At 30.0% G+C, this 23,711-nt stretch overlaps 2 protein-coding genes across 3 annotated transcripts in view; one reads left to right on the top strand and one right to left on the bottom strand.

Annotated features, from left to right (window-relative positions):
* Positions 1-23,711, top strand: part of LOC111615127 (uncharacterized protein C16orf45 homolog) — a 30,447-nt gene that overhangs the window by 3,675 nt on the left and 3,061 nt on the right. Inside the window, exons 1-3 of one of the 2 annotated variants that reach the window (XM_023356526.1) lie at positions 21,824-21,977; positions 23,117-23,315; positions 23,395-23,468. In XM_023356526.1, coding sequence (XP_023212294.1) covers positions 21,887-21,977; positions 23,117-23,315; positions 23,395-23,468 — 364 coding nt within the window. In that variant the 5' untranslated portion in view covers positions 21,824-21,886. Of the gene's footprint in view, positions 1-21,823; positions 21,978-23,116; positions 23,316-23,394; positions 23,469-23,711 lie in introns of those variants that run through there. The other variant, XM_023356527.1, reaches the window with a different exon arrangement.
* Positions 1,039-21,018, bottom strand: LOC111615126 (cytosolic endo-beta-N-acetylglucosaminidase-like). The gene is made up of 12 exons (XM_023356525.1): positions 20,891-21,018; positions 18,703-18,860; positions 17,561-17,709; positions 13,704-13,858; positions 8,974-9,116; positions 8,738-8,903; positions 8,534-8,637; positions 6,184-6,292; positions 5,440-5,612; positions 4,534-4,827; positions 2,121-2,238; positions 1,039-1,654 (listed from the first exon to the last, which is right to left on the bottom strand). Exons 1-12 carry the CDS (start codon positions 20,900-20,902, stop codon positions 1,346-1,348), a joined length of 1,890 nt encoding a protein of 629 aa, XP_023212293.1. The 5' UTR covers positions 20,903-21,018; the 3' UTR covers positions 1,039-1,345.

Below are 23,711 nucleotides of genomic sequence, written 5' to 3'. Positions count from 1 at the left end.
GAACACACTCCTGCGGGTGGAAGGCGGCCGTCTATCCCGCAAAATTAAAACCCGCGTAGGGCGAAGAGGGGTACACACTCCTGCGGGTGGAAGGCGGCCGTCTACCCTGCACAATTAAAGCCCGCGTAGGGCAAAGAGGGAACACACTCCTGCGGGTCCTTGTAGTCTTTTGCGTGCTGTTATCCCTTTTTGGATTAATTCATTCACTGCGGTGGCTAGATGCCTGTTAAGAATGAAATTGTTGAACTATTTACGAAAGATTTTACAAAGCAATATTGGATTTACAAATCTGTCATTTTGAGCATTTTCTGTGAATCATCGTGCAACAGAAGACAAGGAATTTCGTGGAGGTACCATGACCGGGATTAGGGTTTCGGTCCTACTTGGTCTGAAGAGACGCAATATTTTCATCCGGATGTACAGTACGTGCAATAAAGAATAAAATGAACCTATTGGCGTCCGATTGTTATAATTTTACTTTGTTGATTGTCGAGTGGAGCCTTCTTACTGTTGACCGATATAGGTGCGAAGGTCAACTTTTCCAAAACCGCTCTACCAATTTAAATCGTGTTTTGCATATAAATAGAATCCGTCTTGACCTAGGTCACGACAGAGACAGAATTTTTAAATTAGACTGATAAACGAAAATATACAAGGTCAAAGTTTACAATGTTAAGTTCAGGTGAAGTCGGCACCAAAGCGTGCCTAGTAAAACTTTGAAAAAACTATGAAAACATGAGAGAAATCAATGGATCAAAATATGTAACAAAAATATGAAACAATCATGTAACAAAACATGTAACAATCATGTAACAAAAATATGGGAGAAATCAATGGATTTCATTGAAATCCATTGATTTCTCCCATATTTTTTATATTCCTCCCATATTTTTGATATTTCTCCCATATTTTTGATATTTTTGAAATCCATATTTCTCCCATATATGGATTTCAATGAAATCCATTGATTTCTCTCATATTTTTGTTAATTTTATAATAAACAAATTACTAAAACTTTGCTGATTTATATTTTGTAATACTGGCCTATTTAAACATCCCTAGGAACTTTGTAAATTAAAATTTAAGCCAATTGTTTTGGAAAGTAAGCTTAGTTTGAATTTACAGTTTATTAAAGACTGTTTTAACAACTTCCAATTGTCAAGGTCCAAAAAAGATAACAAAACAATTCAGATTTGTATAAAGAATGAAGAGGAGCATGTGTATAACTTCTAATTAGCATATACTAGATACAGAGACTTTGCAACCATTATATTGATAAAATTAATGCTGTTATTGAAAAAAATTGTCATCTATTCTTAATAATTTGCTTGAAAATAACTTACTTTTATTCATTTGTCAGCACTTCTGTAAAATAACATTCTTCACTGTTTTGTGACATTACACAGAACTTAAATTCTTTACAGATTTCAGAGAGACAAAAGTCATTCACATAATAGAAACACTCCTTAGTTGTTCCAATATAATATTTCTTCTCATTACAAAAACAGAATACATCATAACTATTTTCTTGCATTTCCGATAATTTGGGTTTCCACGTTAGAAAACAGTCGACTCTGATGCAATTTTCTTCTAAACAAATATTTCTTTGTAGATTTAAGCACTGCATTTTGGTACTGTTTGAAACTGGAAGTATCTGTTTAAATATAAATTATGTTAAAGATATGGACCAACATCATAAATTTAATAAAACATTCTGCTTATAATGTCTATGTGATATTGTTACCATTGAAGGATTATTAAAAATTTGATAGAATATCAAATGTGTGACTGTACAGGATAAAATCTAGATAAAGATCTTAGAAAGCATCAAAAACTATGTATATTTCTTTTTTTATTTTTTGTTCTTTCCACCCTATGAGGCTTTTTAATTATACTCATCACAGTTGAAGTCTGAATCTTAGAAATTTCCACGAATTAAGCTAGTTACATTCTCCCATGATGAGCATGAATAAAAGTCTTCTTAATGTGCACTTTGTGCATTAAGAAGAGCACTTATAGAGTGAAAAAAGGGTTTAAAAAAAAGGAAAAAGTGATTTAAGTAATATGTAAAATGACAATATATTGAAATTAATTAAAAGCAGAATAAAACAGAATCTCACCTGAACTTGACCAATCAAAACAGAATAATTATCTGAGTTTCCGGAGTTATTTTTTGTCTCAGCAGCTATTTCGGTTATCGCACTGTTTTTAAACTCTTGGAAATCCATATAAAATACTCTAAGAATATAAATTATTATTGAAATTATGTTATTTAAATATTTTCAAATACTATCATTAAAATCATTATAATATCATTAAAATATGCTTAGATCTTAATTAGAATTACAAAATTAACAACACAGCCGTCCTCTTTGGGTAATATTATTGTTCACGGATAATAGAATGCTACTATTTAAAAAATGGATAGTTATATACTGTCAAAAGTATTTGTGTAAATAAAATTTTTTGTAACGATGATAGACAGTTGTGTTGCAATATTACTTGGCATCTAGTGTTTTTTCATTTTATAATTAAAATTCTTGAGAAGCTTGAAAAAATCTATAGTTGCCAAAATATTGACACGGGTTAACATATTAAAAGATGATGCAGTGTGATGCATTTATCCTTAATTTTAAATAAATTTCTACTTATCATCTATTTATTTTAGTTTCTTTAAATATAAATTTCAATGATGTTATTGACATCTTTAAAGACATAAAAAGCCAAAAATAATAATTTTGTAAATGATTTAATATTTCAATAAATCCAATTTAAACTGTTTTTCTAATGCTTTTGGCCCACATGGCATCATTAAAAGTCAACAAGAGGTAAAGACTAAGCTGCGATTCCTCTCAATCTTTATTGGGCTGCAATTTGAAAAAACTGTAGACCTATAAATTCCCAATGTCGTCCGTTTGTCTTTACTTAATTTTGAGAATGGAGTTATCTAGATGAAAACAAAGACTGGATATGGAAAACTTAGGGACAGGAGGTCCCAATTAACTACATACGAACTTCCAATGCAACCCAGAAGTCACGTTATTTCGACTCAAAAATTTCCTCCGAACGGAGTTAGTTAGAATAGATTCATGCCGGTCATCTAACAGGATGATGTATGGGGACAAGACACTACTAATTTGAAGTGGAGAGCATATATTTTAAACTAAATAAATTAAAAATTGCAGCCCAACATTGTGACAATGTCATAATAAATATTTACTCATTTCTTATGCTAACTCCTGATATTGGACATATGGTCTAAAAGCCTTTTCAAACTCAATCTTAGTCTTATAAAAAGTTTTTCAGTCTAAGAAAAGCAGTTTGAATTGAATTTGTTTGAAGAGCATTCTTAACAAGTACTGTACAGTACCTTTAATAAAATACAGGGTGCATAGTAAAGTGCTGTTAAATAGGTGCATAATAAAGTGTAAACACTGACATTTGTAAATGATGTACAACAAGATACACAGTAATGAATGCAACACAAAGACAAGGAGAATTGAGAAATACACATCTGATTGACTGTGCTAGACGTGCACATTAATATTTCACACTTCCTATTCATGCTATTCATTTATATAAGGTGTTCTTTCGTACTAAATCGGTCATGCTCTATGACTTTATAATTGACTTTTTTCTGTATCATGTATTGGTTTCCAGATTTTACCACTAGGGATGCTGCAAGCAGTAGTCTTAGGGTGCTGCATATACATTTGGAATCAAACTGATCCAAGATTACTCTGATCATTCAAATCCTGTATACAAACAAACAATAGCAATGTGATCGATCTCTATCCACGTATACAAACGCCATCTAGGATGGACCGGATCATGATCAAACTAATCCGAGCAAAGGATAGGATAGTTTGGATTGGATAAAAAAAATTAAAGATGGCAACCTCTGTGGTTAACGTCACGCTCATAGTTGACAGCAAAGAAATATGTTTAACTGTCGATAATGAAAGTATTTAAAACTTATAAATGGTAAGTAAAGTCACTATTAAAATACCTGATAAACTGAGATGAAAAAAATAATTAAGAGAGAGTTTTGCAAGAATGTACTGTAAGAATACATGGTGTGCACTCTCCTATTTTGCCATTACATGAGCAGTTTTATTCACAGAGTAAATATGATTTGATCCTACTTGTATACTTTTTGCCAACTAACACAGTGATCTGTATCACATAACAAAAACTGATCTGATCTTACAGATTGACCCATCTGAAACAAAAAGTATAAGCACCCTTATAGTGCATAGCCAATTTACTTTAATTATACATCACATTCATAACTGTAGCTATTTGTGTTCATTAGATACAGGAGTGTATAAGAACTTTTCTAGGCATCCTGTACATTGCAAAGTAAATATGTGTTCATATTATTTTAAGCAAACTATTGCTGTGTCTCCCAAGTATATAAAATCCTAATTACTTACAAAATGGAGTAACAAAAATTGAATGAAACTTTTCTTCCAGGTTATTTTGATGTACAGTATATAACAAATAAAATAAAGTAATGTTTAATATACTTGCCTTGTAATCCAATTATTTTCGGCCTCATTTCTGAAGTTAACATTTGAGCAATTTAATTTATTAATTTCATCTTCAGATAACGGAGACAACATTTTCGCATTTCCTTTTATGCGTTTTTTTGGCAGAATTTCCATACCGTCACTTGTCCAATCTCTTCCAGAACAACAGACTTCATAACAAACTTCACTATTCTTAATCTGGAGAACAATACTGATGTCGGTTGTTGGGATAATTAATTTATATGTATAAATGACTAATATAGAAGAACTGATTTCAAAATTAGTTAAAAATAATCTGAAATGAAAATAAGAGCCCATTACACAAATATTTATCAATTAAACCAAAAATGTTCTTAATACAGAGTCTTCCAAAAAAAGAATGCTATCATTTTAAATTACTCTAATTATATTAATTATTATCCAAGAATATTGTAATGTACATTAAAAATTTAGAAAACTGTCCAAGTTATGCATTTGATAATTAATTTTTCAATATGTGCACATTGCATTGCACGGCATACATCCAATTGATACTCAAATTCTTCTAATGCTCAATATGGCACATCCATTGTCACTCCTCTCACAGCAGCCGTAACTCAGCTGCAGAATATTTATGTTGCATGACAATGAGTCATTCCGACTTTGCAAACTGCGGGACACAAAACACTTTCTGTTGCCTCTTTTGTTTATAGTGCTTCCTAGAGATAGTAGGTGACAAGAGGTTTGAATGCCAATGGGAGATGAAACTTAGAAAGTTACTCTATCGATTGGTTTATGTCACATACTTCTTAGGTAATAATTAACATAATTACAGTCATTTAAGATGGCAGTATTTGAATTGGAAGACCCTGTATCTCGCCAAAAAACAAATCAGAAAGATTTGTTTTTTGCAGAGATAGAAGGTTACCTGAATCTTTGTGCAGAATTTTGACTTTTTAATTCCAGACACCCACCAGAATTATAAGCATCTTTGACGTGAATGCAACTACAATTATTCTTATCACAGCAACTCTGGGTCCAATGGAATGAAGGCTGAATTTGTTGGAGGCTTAGATTATACCATGGCTTTTCGCTAATTACCTAGTGTAAGAAGTTTTGTTAATAATGCAAAATCTAAATTTGGATAATTTATACATTTTGTATTTTTATATAATTTAATGAATGTTGAAGGTAATTAATCTTAAATTTTTTAATATTTATTTCTTTTTTCTTGCTCTTTCTGTCCTGTTGACATTGATGGAGTCTTTTTTTCATATCCATTGTGGGTTTAGCCAGGTCTACAATCGGGACAGCTGGATGGTGAAGGATAAGACATGACACAACCAAGTCACCCTACCATCTATTATTATTATTATGATTCATAAACAGAATGTTTTAAATCAATCTAATTTACATATATTAAGAAATCAGAAAATATATCCCAGCAATTTTTCGGAGAGTGATCTATTAAAATATATTGGGCTCCATCCTTTGCCACCCAGTCACTCCACTGCAGGCCTGGCCGAACCCTTGATGGGTTTACTAAAAAAAAGCTCTTAGTGACTGAGGGACAGAGAGTTAAAAATAATAGTAATAATATTCTATGTAAAACTTCATTCTTTTTTTATTTATATTAAAATTATACATTTCTGTTATTAAATTATTATTTTACCTTTCCTCTACGATAAAATTTATTTCCAAATCCTTGACAAAAAGAAGTAGAAAATGGCAGTTCTGCAATGGCGTAAATAGGGCAGTAATCATTTAATAATTCCCAAAACCTAAATTGTAAAAAAAAAATATTACAAAATTATTATTATTGTTATAAACTTATATTTATATTTTAACTTATTATAATTTTATTATAATCTGATATTTAAATTTAAATATTTTGTCAGGATTGGATTGAGTCAAGATTAACAAATAACCAAGTTAAACAGCAACTTAAAACATTTATTGTGGAATGCTCTATAAAACAAAAAAAAAAAGGAAAAACAAAAATTATAGCTGTTTCCCTCAAGTAGGAACAACAATTACACAAACTACATACATTTCTATACATATATAAGCATCTAAAAGCCCCAATATTTTTGTAATAAACCAAACAATTGCCGGATTTTCGGGCTACTTTACTGCTACTATTAATAATTAAATATTACTTGATTTGTTTTTTGAAACCGTGTCCTGTTTTATAATTGTGGCATAGTAAACACTAGTATTGTGTTTTATTCCAAAGACAAATGGCAAGTTTTCCATCAAATTCCTTTATTAGTTGAGTCGATACGATACATTGTTTTGTACTCGTTTCGGGCTTTGCCCCTCTTCAGTCAACTAAAATACAATATATATTTTTAACTTATTACAGTAGAGAATTTACATAAAACAATGAGTACATAAACAATATATAGACATACCTTTTGGTTACACTTTGTATAATTTAAAAACATGTAAAATCTGCTTTAATCTTTTGTAAATAAACTAGTATATATTACAAATTAAAAAGTTAAAATCTTCCAGAATCTTCCCTTTTAGATAAATTTTGATACAATACAACTGTAAAAATTTTTAGCTGTTTCCTCCCCCTTTTTCACCTTCCACCCCTTTTTGTCTTTTGCGCTGGTATCTCTAGTGTTGTCACATATGACATTCGCCACCTTGTGGTTTGATTTTTACTAAAATCTGTCTTGGAAGAATTATTTCCAGGAGAAATTGCTTTTCAGAAAAAAGAAAAAAAATTTATTTATAATGTATTAAGCCAGTTTTCGTTTATTTTAAGACTTAAGTTTTTATTTATACTGTCTTTACTTTTCATGATTTCTATGGCAAGAGCCCGAAACAAGTACAAAACAATGTACTGTATCGACTCAACTAATAAAGGAATTTGATGGAAAACTTGCCATGTGTCTTTGGAATAAAACACAATACTAGTGTTTACTACGCCACAAATAAATATTACTTAATTGATACTAGAGGTAGTCATTACATGCCATCTCTTATTAACTTTAATTTAATTATAATTAACATGATATTTATATAGTAGTAAAGTAGCCCGAAAATTCCTTGATCATTTGGATCATTACACGTATTTCAACATTTCTCATTTAAATATTTATCATTTGTCATATTGGCCAATCTAGATGCTACCTATTGACAAAATCTCTTGGCTTATCTTTTCTGCATTTTTGTTTGTTTGTTTCCAGAGATAACACTTTAGTTTCTTCAAATGTCCATTCTTCAGATCTTTCCTTGACCATTTCAATTGGTCATATACTATTGCAACAAAATGAGAGAAGATTTAAAATCACGACTCTTTATTGGTGCAAATTTTCATTTTAATAAGAACGAAAACTACTGAATGAAACAGGATACTATATTTGTATACTCTCAAATAGTTTTTGTTAAACACCTTTCTATTTGAAAGTCTTATTTTATAAAACTTTGTAATAGATTAAGTACATCTTCTTTGAGTTAAGTATAATTTATAGATAAAATCCTATTGTAAGAATACATCTTGAATCTTTTATTAATCAATCTTATGAATACATAAATAAAAGGAATTTAGTGGTGTTGGCAAAATTCAATGAAAGAAATGTTATGAAAATATAATGTAGGAAGAAAAAAAACACTTAATTAATTATGGTTTAAACTGTAAAAACTGCAATATATTGCATATTTTATCCATTTAAACATTATTATTGGGTTATTATTTTCAAATTGCAGACCTATACATTCCCCACTGTTGTCTGTCTGTCTTACCTTTGTTAAACTCAAGAATGGAATTAGATAGAAGAAAACTGAGACTGGATACAGAAAACTTAAGAGTCGAAGATCCGGATTAACTATGTATGAACTTCTGGTCTAGACCGAAAGTCTTGGAATTTTTTTTAATTAAAAGATAATTAAAAACTGCAGCCTGGCATTGTGACAACGTCACAGTAAATAAATGTTCATTATTATTGTGTTTAAATGAAAATTTATACTGAAAAATTTACAGAAATTAAAAATTAAATTTTTTTACTTACTTATATTGATTTTCTAAAAATTTCTCTTTATCTAATGTTTCGTAAACCCAACCGGGTGCAAAAATAGCAATAGACAAATCATAATTTTTCACTTCTTTCATTGCCTAATAAAATCAAAATCATCATTAACATAAAAATATTTTACTTTAATAAATACTTTAATTACTTATTAATCAGGTAATTATTTATAATTAACAGACATACAAGTTCGGTATTAAATCCTCCACCACCAAGGCATCCTCTCCCAAAAACATCAATTCCGACGTAGACATCGTCTTTCCTAGAATCTGCCGTAATTGCAGAATTTTTCAATGTTTCATCACTCCAGTTATAATTTAGAAAAATTCCATCGCAGGCATCAAAAAACGTTCTGAAATAAGGATTTTAAACTTAAATTAGAATAAAAATTGTGTATGTATAAAATTTTATTTGATATTTACTTATTAGATGCATTCAATTCATTCTGCCATTTTAATTCTCCAGTTGTTACGACACTGTCATACCATATTATGAGAGAATCTGGATTATTTGTATGACATATCTCAGTCAAAATGTTAACAAAATTTTCTAAATCTTTGGTATTCTGTAAAGGATGTTAGAAAATTTATTATAATACAATTGATTTAATTGTTTTTACAATCAACTAATTGAGAATTTCAGAGATTTAAGTAGTTCTAAATTGTACACACTATTTTTAGATACATAATTAAGAAAAGACTTTAAAAATTGATATAAAAAGTACATTATTCATAGTTTCTGAGACGGCCGAGTGATTAAGGTGGCAGCCTATTGCTCTGGGGAGCTTAGAATCTAATCCGGATTGGTCAAAAAACCACAGGAATTTTTCAGAGTGGGTAGACTGTCCAGTTTAAGTGGATTTAGGTTAGATTTAAAGTGAGATATTATAGACATTACCACAGACGGGGCCTCAGTTATGATTTAATTTAGTTCAGAAAATGAGTTCCTTCATCAGTTGTGTCTTTCACACGGGGTTCCTAAGCACACATGGTATTTTATATGATAAAAAGCAACTTCAAGAGAAGATAGAAGAAAAAGCTGTAAAGGAGGAAGAAGAAATGTTCAAGAAAGTATTGAAAATTGGGATAATTATATCTTTATATACAGCTTTTAACTGAAAGCTTGTACTGAAGCATTTTACCTACTTATCAGGGGAAGTTTGTAAGAGACAAAAATCAGTTGCTATGTTGGCTTACAGTAAATGTATGGATTACACCATCCTTTCAAATAATGTACAGTTGTGCTTTCTTATTTCAGTTGTAGTAGAAGGTCGCATGGATTGTTATTAACATGTTGAAGAAAAAGTTGCAGATTGGGTTTCTTGCACTTTAAGATAAAAATATTGTTGATATATCTGGTATAGACGAGATGTTGAAATTCTGGTAAAATAGCTTTTTCCAAGCAGCAAATGACAAAACTCTTCCTATAATTGTGTTGTAGGGAGATTTTGCTGATTTAATTTCAAATATTAAAAACAAATTCCAAGATATTTAAAAATTTACCACTAAAATATGATTATCTATAAGAAATTACAAAAGCAAATTTAAAGAAAGAGCTGAAGCTTATTAACTCGATATACTCACACAAGATGGAATGGCAATATCATTGCGATAGTGCTGTTTGATAGTTAATTATAGATTTGCAGAACTAAAAAAATTCCTAAACTTGAAAGTTTGTGAAATTGCTGAAGTGATTTCTGACAAATGAAGATCTTTAGAAGATTTCATACATATACTTTGATATTTTAAAATAGTTATCAATTGCCTTTCCTCACAGGATGCTTCAGTGTTGAAGGGAAAAAATTCCATGAAATTTATTTTAAAAGAATTAGACTGTGTTTATAAAAACTTTGATTGAATGCTGCTCTTCAAGAAGAATACAAAATGTCAGGTAAATAAACTATCTTAAGATCCAGATGCATTAAAAAGAAATGACCTACAAGAACCTTTCCTACTGCCAGATCATAAAACATTAATAAATTGGCAGAAGTAACATTCAAAACACTATTTTCATTGAAAGAAACACAAGAAACTACCGATGACAACATCATTACAGAAGATGCAGTTAGTGATCGAATGTTTCATAGTTATCTCTACAAAGTTTAAGACTGCCAGAAGTTTTCTCCCTCTCCCATAATGGATTTAACCAAATAAATGAAACTTTATGAAGCAACATCTGAGCATTTGAAACTTCTTTATCAGATTTTACTAACAATTAAAGCAAGGGTGTCCAACCCGCGGCCCAAGGCAAGTTCCAATGCAGCCCAATAAACGTGTAAACAAAACCAACAAAATGTTTTAATTTTTTTATTATTTATCTATTTCAGCTGCATAAACTCAAAAAAGAAGTTTCACAAAGCAAAATATGAATAAAGGTTTACACCTTTATTCATATTTTATTTTTGAATGGATAGGAAATATTTTCAAATACTTGGAAATGTGTGAATGAGGAAGGATTACTAAATAAAGCTGGAGTTGTGACTCAAAGGATTATAGACCCAAATTTGGGAAAAAGAGGGAAAGATGAGAAAAAACAAAAGATGTAGTAGTGAGAAAGGTTAAATAGATCTTCTGTTGACCCTTAATTTTCCAACCTTTCTCACTTTTTTATCTTTTGTCCTTTCTCTCCTTTCCCTGCATTTGGGTCTCTAATCCTTTGATTCACAACTACAGCTTTATTTAGTATTTTTTCCAATGTTGCAAGATTTGGCTACATTGCGCCAAATGTGGCTACATTTTTTTGTTTGACATAAAAAATATCATTTGGCGCTTTGGCTACTTTTTGGGCTACATATTATTTATAATTATATTAGTTGAATAAAAATGCACTTTAAAATGGTGTTTTGTCGCTTCTTATTAATTAGAGACCCACAACTATAACAAATATTTGTGTTTTTTCAAATAAATTTCAGTTGTCTCTTTTATAATAAATGAATTTATCTATTTCTAAGTAAAAATTGAAAGTGTATATAGATGTAATTTTTTAAAATATCCTTTTTCTTGATAAAGTTTTAATACTTATTATTATAATCTAGACATGTTAATCCTTAAATATACTTGTATATTGGGCCAAAAGTATATATGTGCAGTACTTGTGGCCCAAAACTCCTTGACTTCTTCCAATGCAGCCCAGAGAAACAAAAAGGTTGGACACCCCTGAATTAAAGCAACAAACTTGGAGCTAGAAAGAGCTTTATTCTTCTGCTGGCTACTTTCTTTCAAAACTCTGTGCTTACTCATTGCCAAAAACATTAGATGTTCTGTTTTATTTTTTTATGATCTTTTTTACATTTCCCCGTCCCTCACAGCCCAGCCACCCCAACTTGGGCCTGGCTAAAATAAGGCCATCTCAGTGCCCACAGAGCCAAAAGAGTTAAAAATTATAAATAAATAAATAGTTTCTGTATTAATTCTTTTAGAAATATTCAATAAGTTCATGACTTTTTTCAATTTATTAATAAATAACAAAATTATTCTGATATCACCACAATGCCAGGCTCCAATTCTTAATCATTATTTATTTTAAAATATATGCTTTCAATTTTGGTAGTGTCTTGCTCCTGTATATCGTACTTTTCCTCATAACAACAGTGTCATGCTGGTCATCAAACTCCATTCTCAAGATTAAGGAAGAACAGATGGACATCAGTGGGAATTTATAGGTCTGCAATTTGAAAACTGCAGCCCAAAAAAACAAAGACTTATATCATTTGAATATATTTTATAAAGAGCTTCGTAATTCAGGCTTGAAACCTTCTAAATTAAATAGATGTTATATAAATAGGCATACTGCTTGGTAAAGCAGCAGCTTTAATACGGTGATAAGCAAAGCCAATGACAGCCAATTTCGTTTGAAATAAACTATATGATTGGCTTGTTTGATAGCTGTATTAAAACCATTTTACTAGAAAATATGCCAAATGTTTTAATGCATAAACAAAGCTATTTGCAATGATAAATTGGTAAAAATTAATTAACTGATTTATAAAATCAATTATACTTCATCTTTTGTATGTAGATTTTACTGTAATAAGTCAATATAGATGGATGGAAAAATACAGGATGATATTCTGATCCATAATATCCATAAAAAATCAGAGGAGTCTAACTATAAAATGAAATGACAAATTCCTCATTAAAATATTATACAGTCGACCCCCTATAACACTTGTTGATTATTCCGTTTTATATGAATTTTATGTTGTACGAGTCACTTAGATTTTACAAATATGTGTACCGGGCTATGAACGGCTCACATATTTGTAAAATCTAAGTGACTCGTACAACATGGAATTCATATAAAATGGAATTATCAACAGTGTTATGGGGTGTTGACTGTACTTTATTGTTTCTATACACATATTGAAACCCAATGGATATTTGAGAAAACACTAATATAAATATGAACATCAATGCCATAACTAGATTAAGGTTTAGCATTTGATTCTTAAATGAGTAATGTTTTTGAAGCATGTCCATCAATCAAAAACTATTCATTAAATTATGTGCATTGTCCTATACATTAATATATAGAGTACATTGTAAAGTCCTTATACATCCACACTAGTGACGAACACAGATATGTGAAATTATGAAAACAATGTACAGTTATAGCAAAGTGATTACATGCTACAAGATGAGCCCACTCACATTCCTAGCAGTAAAATTCAAAAGTTATCACATCTCAAAAATGACGCACAGTATGAAATAAAGTCAATTACAAAGTCAAAGAGCATGACTGATTTAGTAGTACATAAACAAATAGAAAGCATGAAATGCTAATTTGTACATCAATAAAGTGTGTATTTCTCATATGTTCTCATGTGTTTATTTATAACACATATTTCTTATTTTCCTGTATGTTTGTGCTGAATTTGTTACTGTGTGTTGTACATAACTCCAATGTCAGTGTTTAAAGACTTTACTATGAACCTTATATTTATTAAATTTAACAATATTTACTTTCACTTGTAATATTTATCTAACATAGAAATGTTAAATACATATATACAAATATTATAACTGGTACAATAATAAAATTCAATTATTTCCAAATGCAAAAGCTTTTTAAATTTATGATTGATTCACTTGCTATTTTTTTTTCTTAAAATTTTAAGACACAAAATTAAAATTTTCAATTTTATTAAGTTTACCTGACATTTATTTTCAATGTTAAGAAGCCATCCGTCAAACCCATAAAACCTTGCTATGGCATCTAATTTACAAGCGGCTAATGTTTGAGTTTTCGCCGATTTAAACAATTCGTTGCATAATTTTTCTCCTTCATCCCATTCTGTAATTACAGTACCTGAAAATATTTTTATTCTTTATAGAGAAAAATATCAAATATAATTTAGTAATATTTATAATTTTCTTATATAATTTAAATCTCCACTAGTTACACACATTATTCATATTTGTAACTAAATTATTTATGAAAATTACTCACACTTCTAGAATAAACATTAGAACTTTCATTCATATAGAAAAAATGTTTCCAAATTAAATATTTTAAGCTTATAACGGATGATCAATATAAGGCCATATAAGGCCCATGACCAAGGGAATAAATCAAATCGTCAACAATGCTCACAAATCATTTGACTGAATGTTGAATCCTTCCCTTACTATCCACTTATCTCATTATGGCTATGGAAAGACATAAATTGAATAATGCAAATGATTTCTCATTTCAGTAATTAATGATTTGCAAATTCTCTATCAATTATTAATGTACAAATATTTCATTAATCAAATGTCACTGATTTTTCTGACTATTTCAAGACTACGAATGCATTTATTATACAATTTTGGATAATTAAGTCAAATATTTATTACAAAAACTTTTAACATATAAGCGTTAAATTAGACACCTATGTCACTAAATTGACGAGCGCTTTCGACGATATACACTTTCGTCTTCTTCAGGTCATTAGAACATAAACGCGCATGTTTTTTATTTAAATATCTGTTTATATTCTACCGCGCATATTTTTATTTAAATATCTGTTTATATTCTACCGCGCATATTTTTATTTAAATATCTGTTTATATTCTACCGCGCATATTTTTATTTAAATATCTGTTTATATTCTACCGCGCATATTTTTATTTAAATATCTGTTTATATTCTACCGCGCATATTTTTATTTAAATATCTGTTTATATTCTACCGCGCATATTTTTATTTAAATATCTGTTTATATTCTACCGCGCATATTTTTATTTAAATATCTGTTTATATTCTACCGCGCATATTTTTATTTAAATATCTGTTTATATTCTACCGCGCATATTTTTATTTAAATATCTGTTTATATTCTACCGCGCATATTTTTATTTAAATATCTGTTTATATTCTACCGCGCATATTTTTATTTAAATATCTGTTTATATTCTACCGCGCATATTTTTATTTAAATATCTGTTTATATTCTACCGCGCATATTTTTATTTAAATATCTGTTTATATTCTACCGCGCATATTTTTATTTAAATATCTGTTTATATTCTACCGCGCATATTTTTATTTAAATATCTGTTTATATTCTACCGCGCATATTTTTATTTAAATATCTGTTTATATTCTACCGCGCATATTTTTATTTAAATATCTGTTTATATTCTACCGCGCATATTTTTATTTAAATATCTGTTTATATTCTACCGCGCATATTTTTATTTAAATATCTGTTTATATTCTACCGCGCATATTTTTATTTAAATATCTGTTTATATTCTACCGCGCATATTTTTATTTAAATATCTGTTTATATTCTACCGCGCATATTTTTATTTAAATATCTGTTTATATTCTACCGCGCATATTTTTATTTAAATATCTGTTTATATTCTACCGCGCATATTTTTATTTAAATATCTGTTTATATTCTACCGCGCATATTTTTATTTAAATATCTGTTTATATTCTACCGCGCATATTTTTATTTAAATATCTGTTTATATTCTACCGCGCATATTTTTATTTAAATATCTGTTTATATTCTACCGCGCATATTTTTATTTAAATATCTGTTTATATTCTACCGCGCATATTTTTATTTAAATATCTGTTTATATTCTACCGCGCATATTTTTATTTAAATATCTGTTTATATTCTACCGCGCATATTTTTATTTAAATATCTGTTTATATTCTACCGCGCATATTTTTATTTAAATATCTGTTTATATTCTACCGCGCATATTTTTATTTAAATATCTGTTTATATTCTACCGCGCATATTTTTATTTAAATATCTGTTTATATTCTACCGCGCATATTTTTATTTAAATATCTGTTTATATTCTACCGCGCATATTTTTATTTAAATATCTGTTTATATTCTACCGCGCATATTTTTATTTAAATATCTGTTTATATTCTACCGCGCATATTTTTATTTAAATATCTGTTTATATTCTACCGCGCATATTTTTATTTAAATATCTGTTTATATTCTACCGCGCATATTTTTATTTAAATATCTGTTTATATTCTACCGTTGCTATCATTCCAAATTTGCTATTTAAGATTGGAATGTTTTTAAAAATTTTGTATTCAAAAAAGGTTCTAATGACCTGAAGAAGACGAAAGTGTATATCGTCGAAAGCGCTCGTCAATTTAGTGACATAGGTGTCTAATTTAACGCTTATATGTTAAAAGTTTTTGTAATAAACGATTAGCGTGCTGTCCATTATCAAATTATAGACAAATATTTATAAGATGGTAACATCTTCAGAACAGTTTAAAATATCTAGAAATATCTGTCTGTGTTTAGAGTATATTCATTAACAATGACATTATTTTATCAATTTTTCCCTATTCAAATAGCTGAATTCCAAGGCAGTTAAGATATTATCTACCACTAAGATAGGATCCGTAAGCTGTTGAGCAATGAAACCATCAAACATTGGTAGTTAGTTTATTTAGTTCCAGGTTGGACTTGATCAATGGATTGGCAATGTGGAGTTTGGGCATTTTTTCACGTCTGATACTTATCTAGAGGCCAGTGTCCCGTAAAATGTCCTCCTGGCATCCCTGTTGGCAGATTGCATGTGTTGCATTGTTATATCCCACCAAACCACCGACAAGGAGAGAGTTGGATGTTCGGGTCTCCAATTTGAACAAAACTTGGTATGCATGTAGCCCCAAACACAGTTTCTTATCCAAACAATAGGACCCACTTCTCAAGTGTTTCTGAAAAACAGGCCTCTGAAAATTGAGTGTTTAGTTTTTAAGTCTTTGAAAGTTTTGCATCTTCTTGGAACAGTAATAGCTAAGTGGATAAGATGCTAGGCACTGGAGCTCCACAATATAGGTTTGGAACTTTGCAATTTTAGTTATTTTTTTTGTATAATATAATTATTTTATTATTTCACCATATCATTAGCATTATTATTCCTCACATTTAAAGCTTATAAAATAAGAGATTAAAAAGATTGTGATGTCATTTCCTGTTTAGTTAAAACAAAGTCTCTATAGATTTATCGCTTTTATGTCATTAAATTAAATTTTTATTTCTTCATATTTACTTTCAGATATGGTGCTATTGTTACATTTGAAGTGTAAGAAACATAAATGCTTGAGAAAATTGCCTGTAACATTAACAATTAAAACAAGAACACTGTGACTATGCTACTCTATTTTCATATCAGACTTGTCTTTTTTGTCCATGCAAGGTAATGTCTGAAACAGAAACCAGTGTAAATTTCCACTGGTTTCCGTAAGGCTGCATATGACACATATGGTGCTACCTTACCAATACAGTAGTTTCCTGCATAATAACGTTTTGCTAGTGATTGGGAGCTATTGTGTTTTTGTGGTAGCTATCTATGTTAAGTCTACTTAAGCAATCAATCTTGTGTATGACCCACACTGAGAAATTTCTACTACTTTTCTGTATATACAACCAAAAATTTGATTTATTTAAATATGTCCACAAGTATTCAGAATGTCATTATACACTATATATTACTATATTAATTTTTAAATAGTTCAGAAATTTACCTAATGATAGAACACCATTCTTATGTGCAGCAGAAATCCATCCTTGAGGAGGAATTGTAACAAAATAATGGCTGAAGTAAATGAAAGCATGTATGTTTGTCCAATGAAAGAATCTATAATTACTTTCTTTTTCAGTTCCTTGAAGAAATCTAAAATTAGAAAATTAATTTTTAAAATATACAAGATTTTATGAAGTATCTTCCCTGCTGTAAGAATGTACTACATTAATAAAATATTTGTTTATTTATACATCATTTAATAGAGAAACCTGATAAGATTTAAAATATAATAATGCTAATAAATTTAAATAAGAATTTAATTAAAACATCATTCAGAACAAAAATTATTTAATATGAATAAAATTTTATTAAAATTAGAAAATTATAAGTTATTAAACATATATATAATGATTAGTTTTTCCCTCCATTAAATTAAAATAAACTAATCTATAAATATGTCTACAAAATCCTTATTTATGAGATTGTATCCTTGGTTTCCAGTTAGAGAATGTTTCAACAAAAAATTCAACAAACTGAACAGAATCTAATTTAACATAATAACAGCCTACCAGTAGCCGAGTGGATAAAACCCTGAACACTGGTAATCGTGGGTTTGTGCCTCACTGAGCCAGACACATGGAATTTTCCGAATTTCCCTTAGAAAGTCCTCCTTGGAAGCAATCCCCCCTTGGCAGATCACCCACAAGTTGCATTGCTGCATACAGATGACAAACAAACATGCATGACCAGTGCCGGCCCGAGGCAAGTTTCAAGATGGAGCGAGATCCTATTATGGCGCCTCCTTGGTTGCACCTTTTCTTTACCACTGAGGCGTCCCCCAAGACTTGGCGCCTGGAGCGGCTGCTCCGTTCGCCCTATGGTAGGGCCGGCTCTGTGCATGACAATTCATTTTAGGACATTATGAAAATTTAATAATTTCATCTTAAAACAATTTAAAACCTAAAACAGTTATTGAATACTGCTTTAATAACTTCCAGCTGTCAATATAGATGACAAAGCTCAGATAAACATGGGGAAAAATTAAATCCATGCAGAGAACGAAGGGAAGTATATAGATAATTTCAAGAAGAGGAATTTTGTAACTGCTATGTGCATTCAATTTTTAAGACATTATTCATTTACCTATCATCTAAATATCCTCCTTGCATGTCATGGCAAACTAATATCTTTGGTCCTTCTTTCACTTTTATTCTCTTTCTCAACTTTTCTAGACGAAAATCACATTCCGGTCTCTTCCATTCCAGCAATTCTTTTAAACTTTTTATTGGTTGTCTTTCCACCTTAAAAAAAAAATTATTGAAGTTATTGTCAGTTTAATATTGATATAATTTATTGAAAAAAACAGTCAAACATGTATATAAATTGCATATTAACAATTAAATTACTAGTTAATGAATTTAGAATAAATACAAAAAGAATTTTATCTCATCATAAGACTTTTTAACATGACTGTATGATTTATAAATAGTTTTAAGAACAGTGGTTCCAAATTTCTTCATTGCATCATATTTAATTTTAAATAATATTTTTCTAGCACATCATTTTAAACTATATAATATTTATCAATATAAATTTGTAAATTAAATCTTGCCCTACATAACAATAAAATTAGCCAATACTGTATATACTAATATAAAAGCAGCCTCAACCTTCATATTGGTCTAGTTATTGTAAGGCTACTTTTATAACAGCATAGATAACTTAAAGTAAAAGTTACTTTTGAGATTTACAGTATATTATTTAATCACAAGGACCAAACTGCAACTCTTCTAGACCCTTAATGCAGTTCTGTATGCAATTTCTGTATGCAAAAGAATATCATATTACTTACATGTAAGTAATATTTTTGTAAGTTTGCTGACTATTAATGTAGTATGATATACATATGAATTGTAAGTGTAAAGCTAGGCTCACATTGCATTACAAACTATAGGAATAATCAAGGCAAAATGTCATTTGCTTTGTACTAAGTATCACAAATTGAGTTAGAACATGATAGGTTGAAAGATTTCAAATACTAGTTGTGAAAAGTTGATTGGTCAAACAAACAGAAGTTCAGCAAAAGTGGAGATATTTTCAACTCCCAAAAACATGATTGAACAGTCACCAAAAAGGAATGAACCAGTACTTTGAATTTACTTCGTAGCAGCTCGCATGCCAAAGCAAAGCTAACTTTACTCACAAGTCAAATGGGTAACCGAAAGCCGAGATAATTTTAGTCTCCCAACAACAAATCCATAAATCATCTACCGCTAAATAATTTAGGTGAAACACATATATATTTATATAAAAAGAAAAAATAATAAGTTTTAATAAAGCTATTTTCTGAGTACTAGCTTTTTTTTTTGCATACCCCGCATTTCTTTATGCAACGCTCGAGAAGTGCTTTACATCAAACACACTGAAACTGGTTTCTAATTATCCAACACAACAATTATCCTGCTCATGACGTCATTTTGCTACACTCTCGCTGCATAAAGAAATGCAGGTATATCTAACCAAACATATGCATTCTTAACTACTATAACAGAGTACAACTACAGATGTGAGTGACACTGTTAGGACATTAAGAGCCGTCCGTAGACATGTCCACAGGAGCAAAAAAGTCAAAGGAACCACACCTCTAAATGTAACTCTTAGTGGGATATAGCACCAAAATCAATCTACTTCTAGGGCACGATCAGGAGTAACTCAGTCATGTTCCTTTGACTTTTTTTGCTGCTATGGGCATGCTCTACAGCTATGTTAAGATCCCAACAGTGTCGTTCACATCAACAATCTTACCATATAACAGTAATAACCACAGTATTTTAACTATAATTCCAACAGAAAATTTGGTTCTCGCCTATTTCTGATACGCCAATGTATGGCTCCTGGCCTAACAAGTTGGTCAACTGTTAACTGAGTTTACTATAAGAAATTATTTTCTCATATTAAATTCAAACAGCAATTTTGGGTTAAAGTACACCTAGGTAACCCCAATGGCGGCGTTTCAGTTAGGTTAGGTTAGATCAACTACATTTTTTGTAGACGTTTCTTTTTTTTTCATTCATTTTGTTCAAGAACTACTGTGAATCAATAACTAGTGACGTTAGGCACTCGGCGGCTCCCCTCCAGGAGGAATCCGTCGGAAGCACAAACAGTCGGAAGTACCGCCATTGGGGTTACCTAGGTATACTTTGACCCAATTTTGTTTATAAAATTTCTTCAAATACTTAACTTATTTAATTAATATCTTGCAAACAGTATTAGCTTTATAAAATATAATAAAATATATCTTTTTCTTAAAAAACGAAAAATTAATTCGTACTATTGTATCCATGAGTTCTTTGGTCGTATAACAGAGTTAAACTTCAATTAAATACCATTATTTTAATTCGACTACCACACACACAATTGTAAACGTCATTAGCACGTGTTTCCCGATATATAAACAGATAACGTAAGTGTTGCCAACTCAACAAAAATTAATTAATAATTTACGCGAACGGCTTTATTTAGTTTCGTACATTTGTGGTTTAAAAAAAAATTATACATCCGAAATCTTTTTATATTCGAAATAATTTATAGAAATAAAAAACAATTAAAATTAAATTTTTGCAAAATTTTATTTAGTTAAAAAGAGCCGTCGAGCATTATTGCTATACGAATTAGTTTATTCCGCGCTGTGGGATCTGTCCATCGTGGGTTCGGCAGGTCCACAATGGGACGACCAAGTGGAGAAAGTAAAAAAAAAAAAAAAAAAAAAACCCTTTTAGTCCCGCAGGGTGGAAAGAATTTGTAAAAACTATAAGTTTAGTTTGGCTGATGGGATGCGGAAACGAAACACTTGGACGATCTGCCAAGGAGGATTCCTCTCAGAAAGACTCTATGGAAACTTGCCTTTATTTACGTGTTGCACTCTATTATATTATATTACTTTCTGAGCCGACTTAGAACACCCAAGAGAATTCGAATGAATCCATTGGTGGAAATTTCTGATCCGACTTAGAACTCATCCGAATGTATGAGCTCTGTCCCTCGAGGGATCAGCATCTTCAAAAATCATTGGAAGGATACATTCTTAACGTAATTTTATGCGAAGTTTATTGGCCTGGTGTTACGAAAACGAAATTAATGGCACGTTAAAATTCTCGAAAGATGAATTCTAAATACGGGCTATCAACACAATGACGTCGACATCTGTCTATTAGTGTATAGAAGCAGGTGGTAAGAGATTAACAGATGGTGGTGAATCATTAGACTTGACTTAACCGACGGGGTGTGCTGTTCTGAGAGGAATTGGTATGAGAAAACAATATTTAATATGTATAAATATGGAAAAATATCGTCTATAATATCATTAAAGTCGCTTGGAAGAGAATGCGACGAAAGTTGCGCTTCGTTGGATCATACTTGTAAGATTTCCTCTTATTATACTAAAATTAAACATTCCATTTAATTTTAAACTGTAAATTTGTTTATAAAATGTAAGGGAAAATGTATAATTTATATATAAGGAATTACAATTAAGTTGCACTACATTGTGTTAGATAAACAATTATAAATAACTAATTACGTGCATAAAATATAAGTAAAACTTTAAAATAATATAAAAAGATATAATAATTTATATATTATATAAGGCCTATAAGTTAGTTATATTATTTGACTCCCTGTATATAGTTTTAATGACCCAACATCTGCCTGCATATAATTATTTTTATTAAGGTATAGTTTAATATTTTATGTAGTGTATATGACTCTCTACAGGTTTTTTATAGCAATTTATTATATTAAACAATTTTTTAATATTAATTTTAAGAAATTAAACGAGATCCTATTTAAGATTCCCTCTTACAATATGAATCACGAATTTATTGATGAATCATTTCGTTAGAGCAGCTTTCAAATTTATTATATTCTAGAAAAAAATAATAACAAATTTCTAAAATTAATCAAATTTTATTTCAATTTATAGATCTATAATTGCTGTTTTAATTAAATTTAATTATTAACAAATATAAATATTTGGCATAAAAATGGTTATATCCATTGCATATAACCATCGAATAGTAGTAGTTGGTCGCGGGTTCGTACATCACCAATAGGCTAGCCACGTAGAGTTTTCTTCACGTGTCTAATACCTAAATAGACACCATTTTTTTCCATAAAAGTCACTCCTTGGAAAACCCTCAAATCCTCCACTTCGCGTCATCCTTGAAGTGTCGTTGTAGGCACTCCGGTTCGAAACCACTGGTATAATATGGCATCCCCACGAGGATCTGCCCCAGACTCCGACTGTTTCCACTGTGGGCTCATCTGAATCCATAATGGGTATGTGGTCACCAAGAGAGCCTAAAAATAAACTCTTTTTGGTGCCCACATAGGAAGACTCAAAAAGATCATAAAAATGAATGTTTTAAATCATTAAAATAAGTGATAAATATAAATTATCATGCTCGTAAATGAGTGGTCAAGATGGAACTTTTTAAAAGATTTTATACGATTAATATAATTGTGAGCATTTAAAATCTTTCAAATATATCTTTTGCAGGTGACGATGAGAGCGACGTCAATCATCTTTATATAAACAGAATAGAAGATATGAAAAGGATTCTTTTTCCTGCAACTGACGACATTTTGAAAATGTCACCCAGAGCCAGACTATGTATTGCTCACGTGGAAAGGGAACTTTTTGAATTAAAAATGAAGAGAAATGAAATTTTAAGAAAGGAAAGTGAACTTATATATACGTAAGTAAAAAGTAGGGTTATTACTTTTTTTTACATTTTCTAAATGTCTTTTTTTTTAATTACTTTTTTTAACTTTTAGTCTCCAAGATACACTTTTGGATGAGGAATGTGAAAAATTAAGAAGAGAATTTTCATATCTATCTCAAATATCAGGTAATAAGTTTTAAAATTAAAAATAAACTGAACTTTTTTCATTTAAGATTACATATTTACCTTTTTCGCATTTCCAAAAATATTATTGCCCGCCAGTGGCCGAGTGGATAAAGTCACAGAACCCTGGTAGTTAGTTGCCAATTTGTGCCCTACTGTGGCCACGTAGTGTCTTGCAATTTTATTAAGAAGTGCTCTGGAGAAGAAGAAAATTTGTCACTAGGAGCATCCATAGAAAACAAAGTC

This window comes from Centruroides sculpturatus, unplaced genomic scaffold (assembly GCF_000671375.1).
Source record: "Centruroides sculpturatus isolate CEXI.00-Female unplaced genomic scaffold, Cexi_2.0 scaffold2299, whole genome shotgun sequence".
Classification (NCBI taxonomy): domain Eukaryota; kingdom Metazoa; phylum Arthropoda; class Arachnida; order Scorpiones; family Buthidae; genus Centruroides; species Centruroides sculpturatus.
Note: the sequence above shows the minus strand (reverse complement) of the source record. Positions and strands in the feature narration are given on the sequence as shown.

Excerpts from the sequence above, each read along its gene's own strand:
- LOC111615126 (XM_023356525.1), bottom strand. Across the intron at positions 4,828-5,439 it reads AATTCTGCACAAAGATTCAG|ATTATTTTTAACTAATTTTG; the intron begins GTAACCTTCTAT and ends TTTTCATTTCAG. Across the intron at positions 1,655-2,120 it reads TTTTGATTGGTCAAGTTCAG|ATACTTCCAGTTTCAAACAG; the intron begins GTGAGATTCTGT and ends ATATTTAAACAG.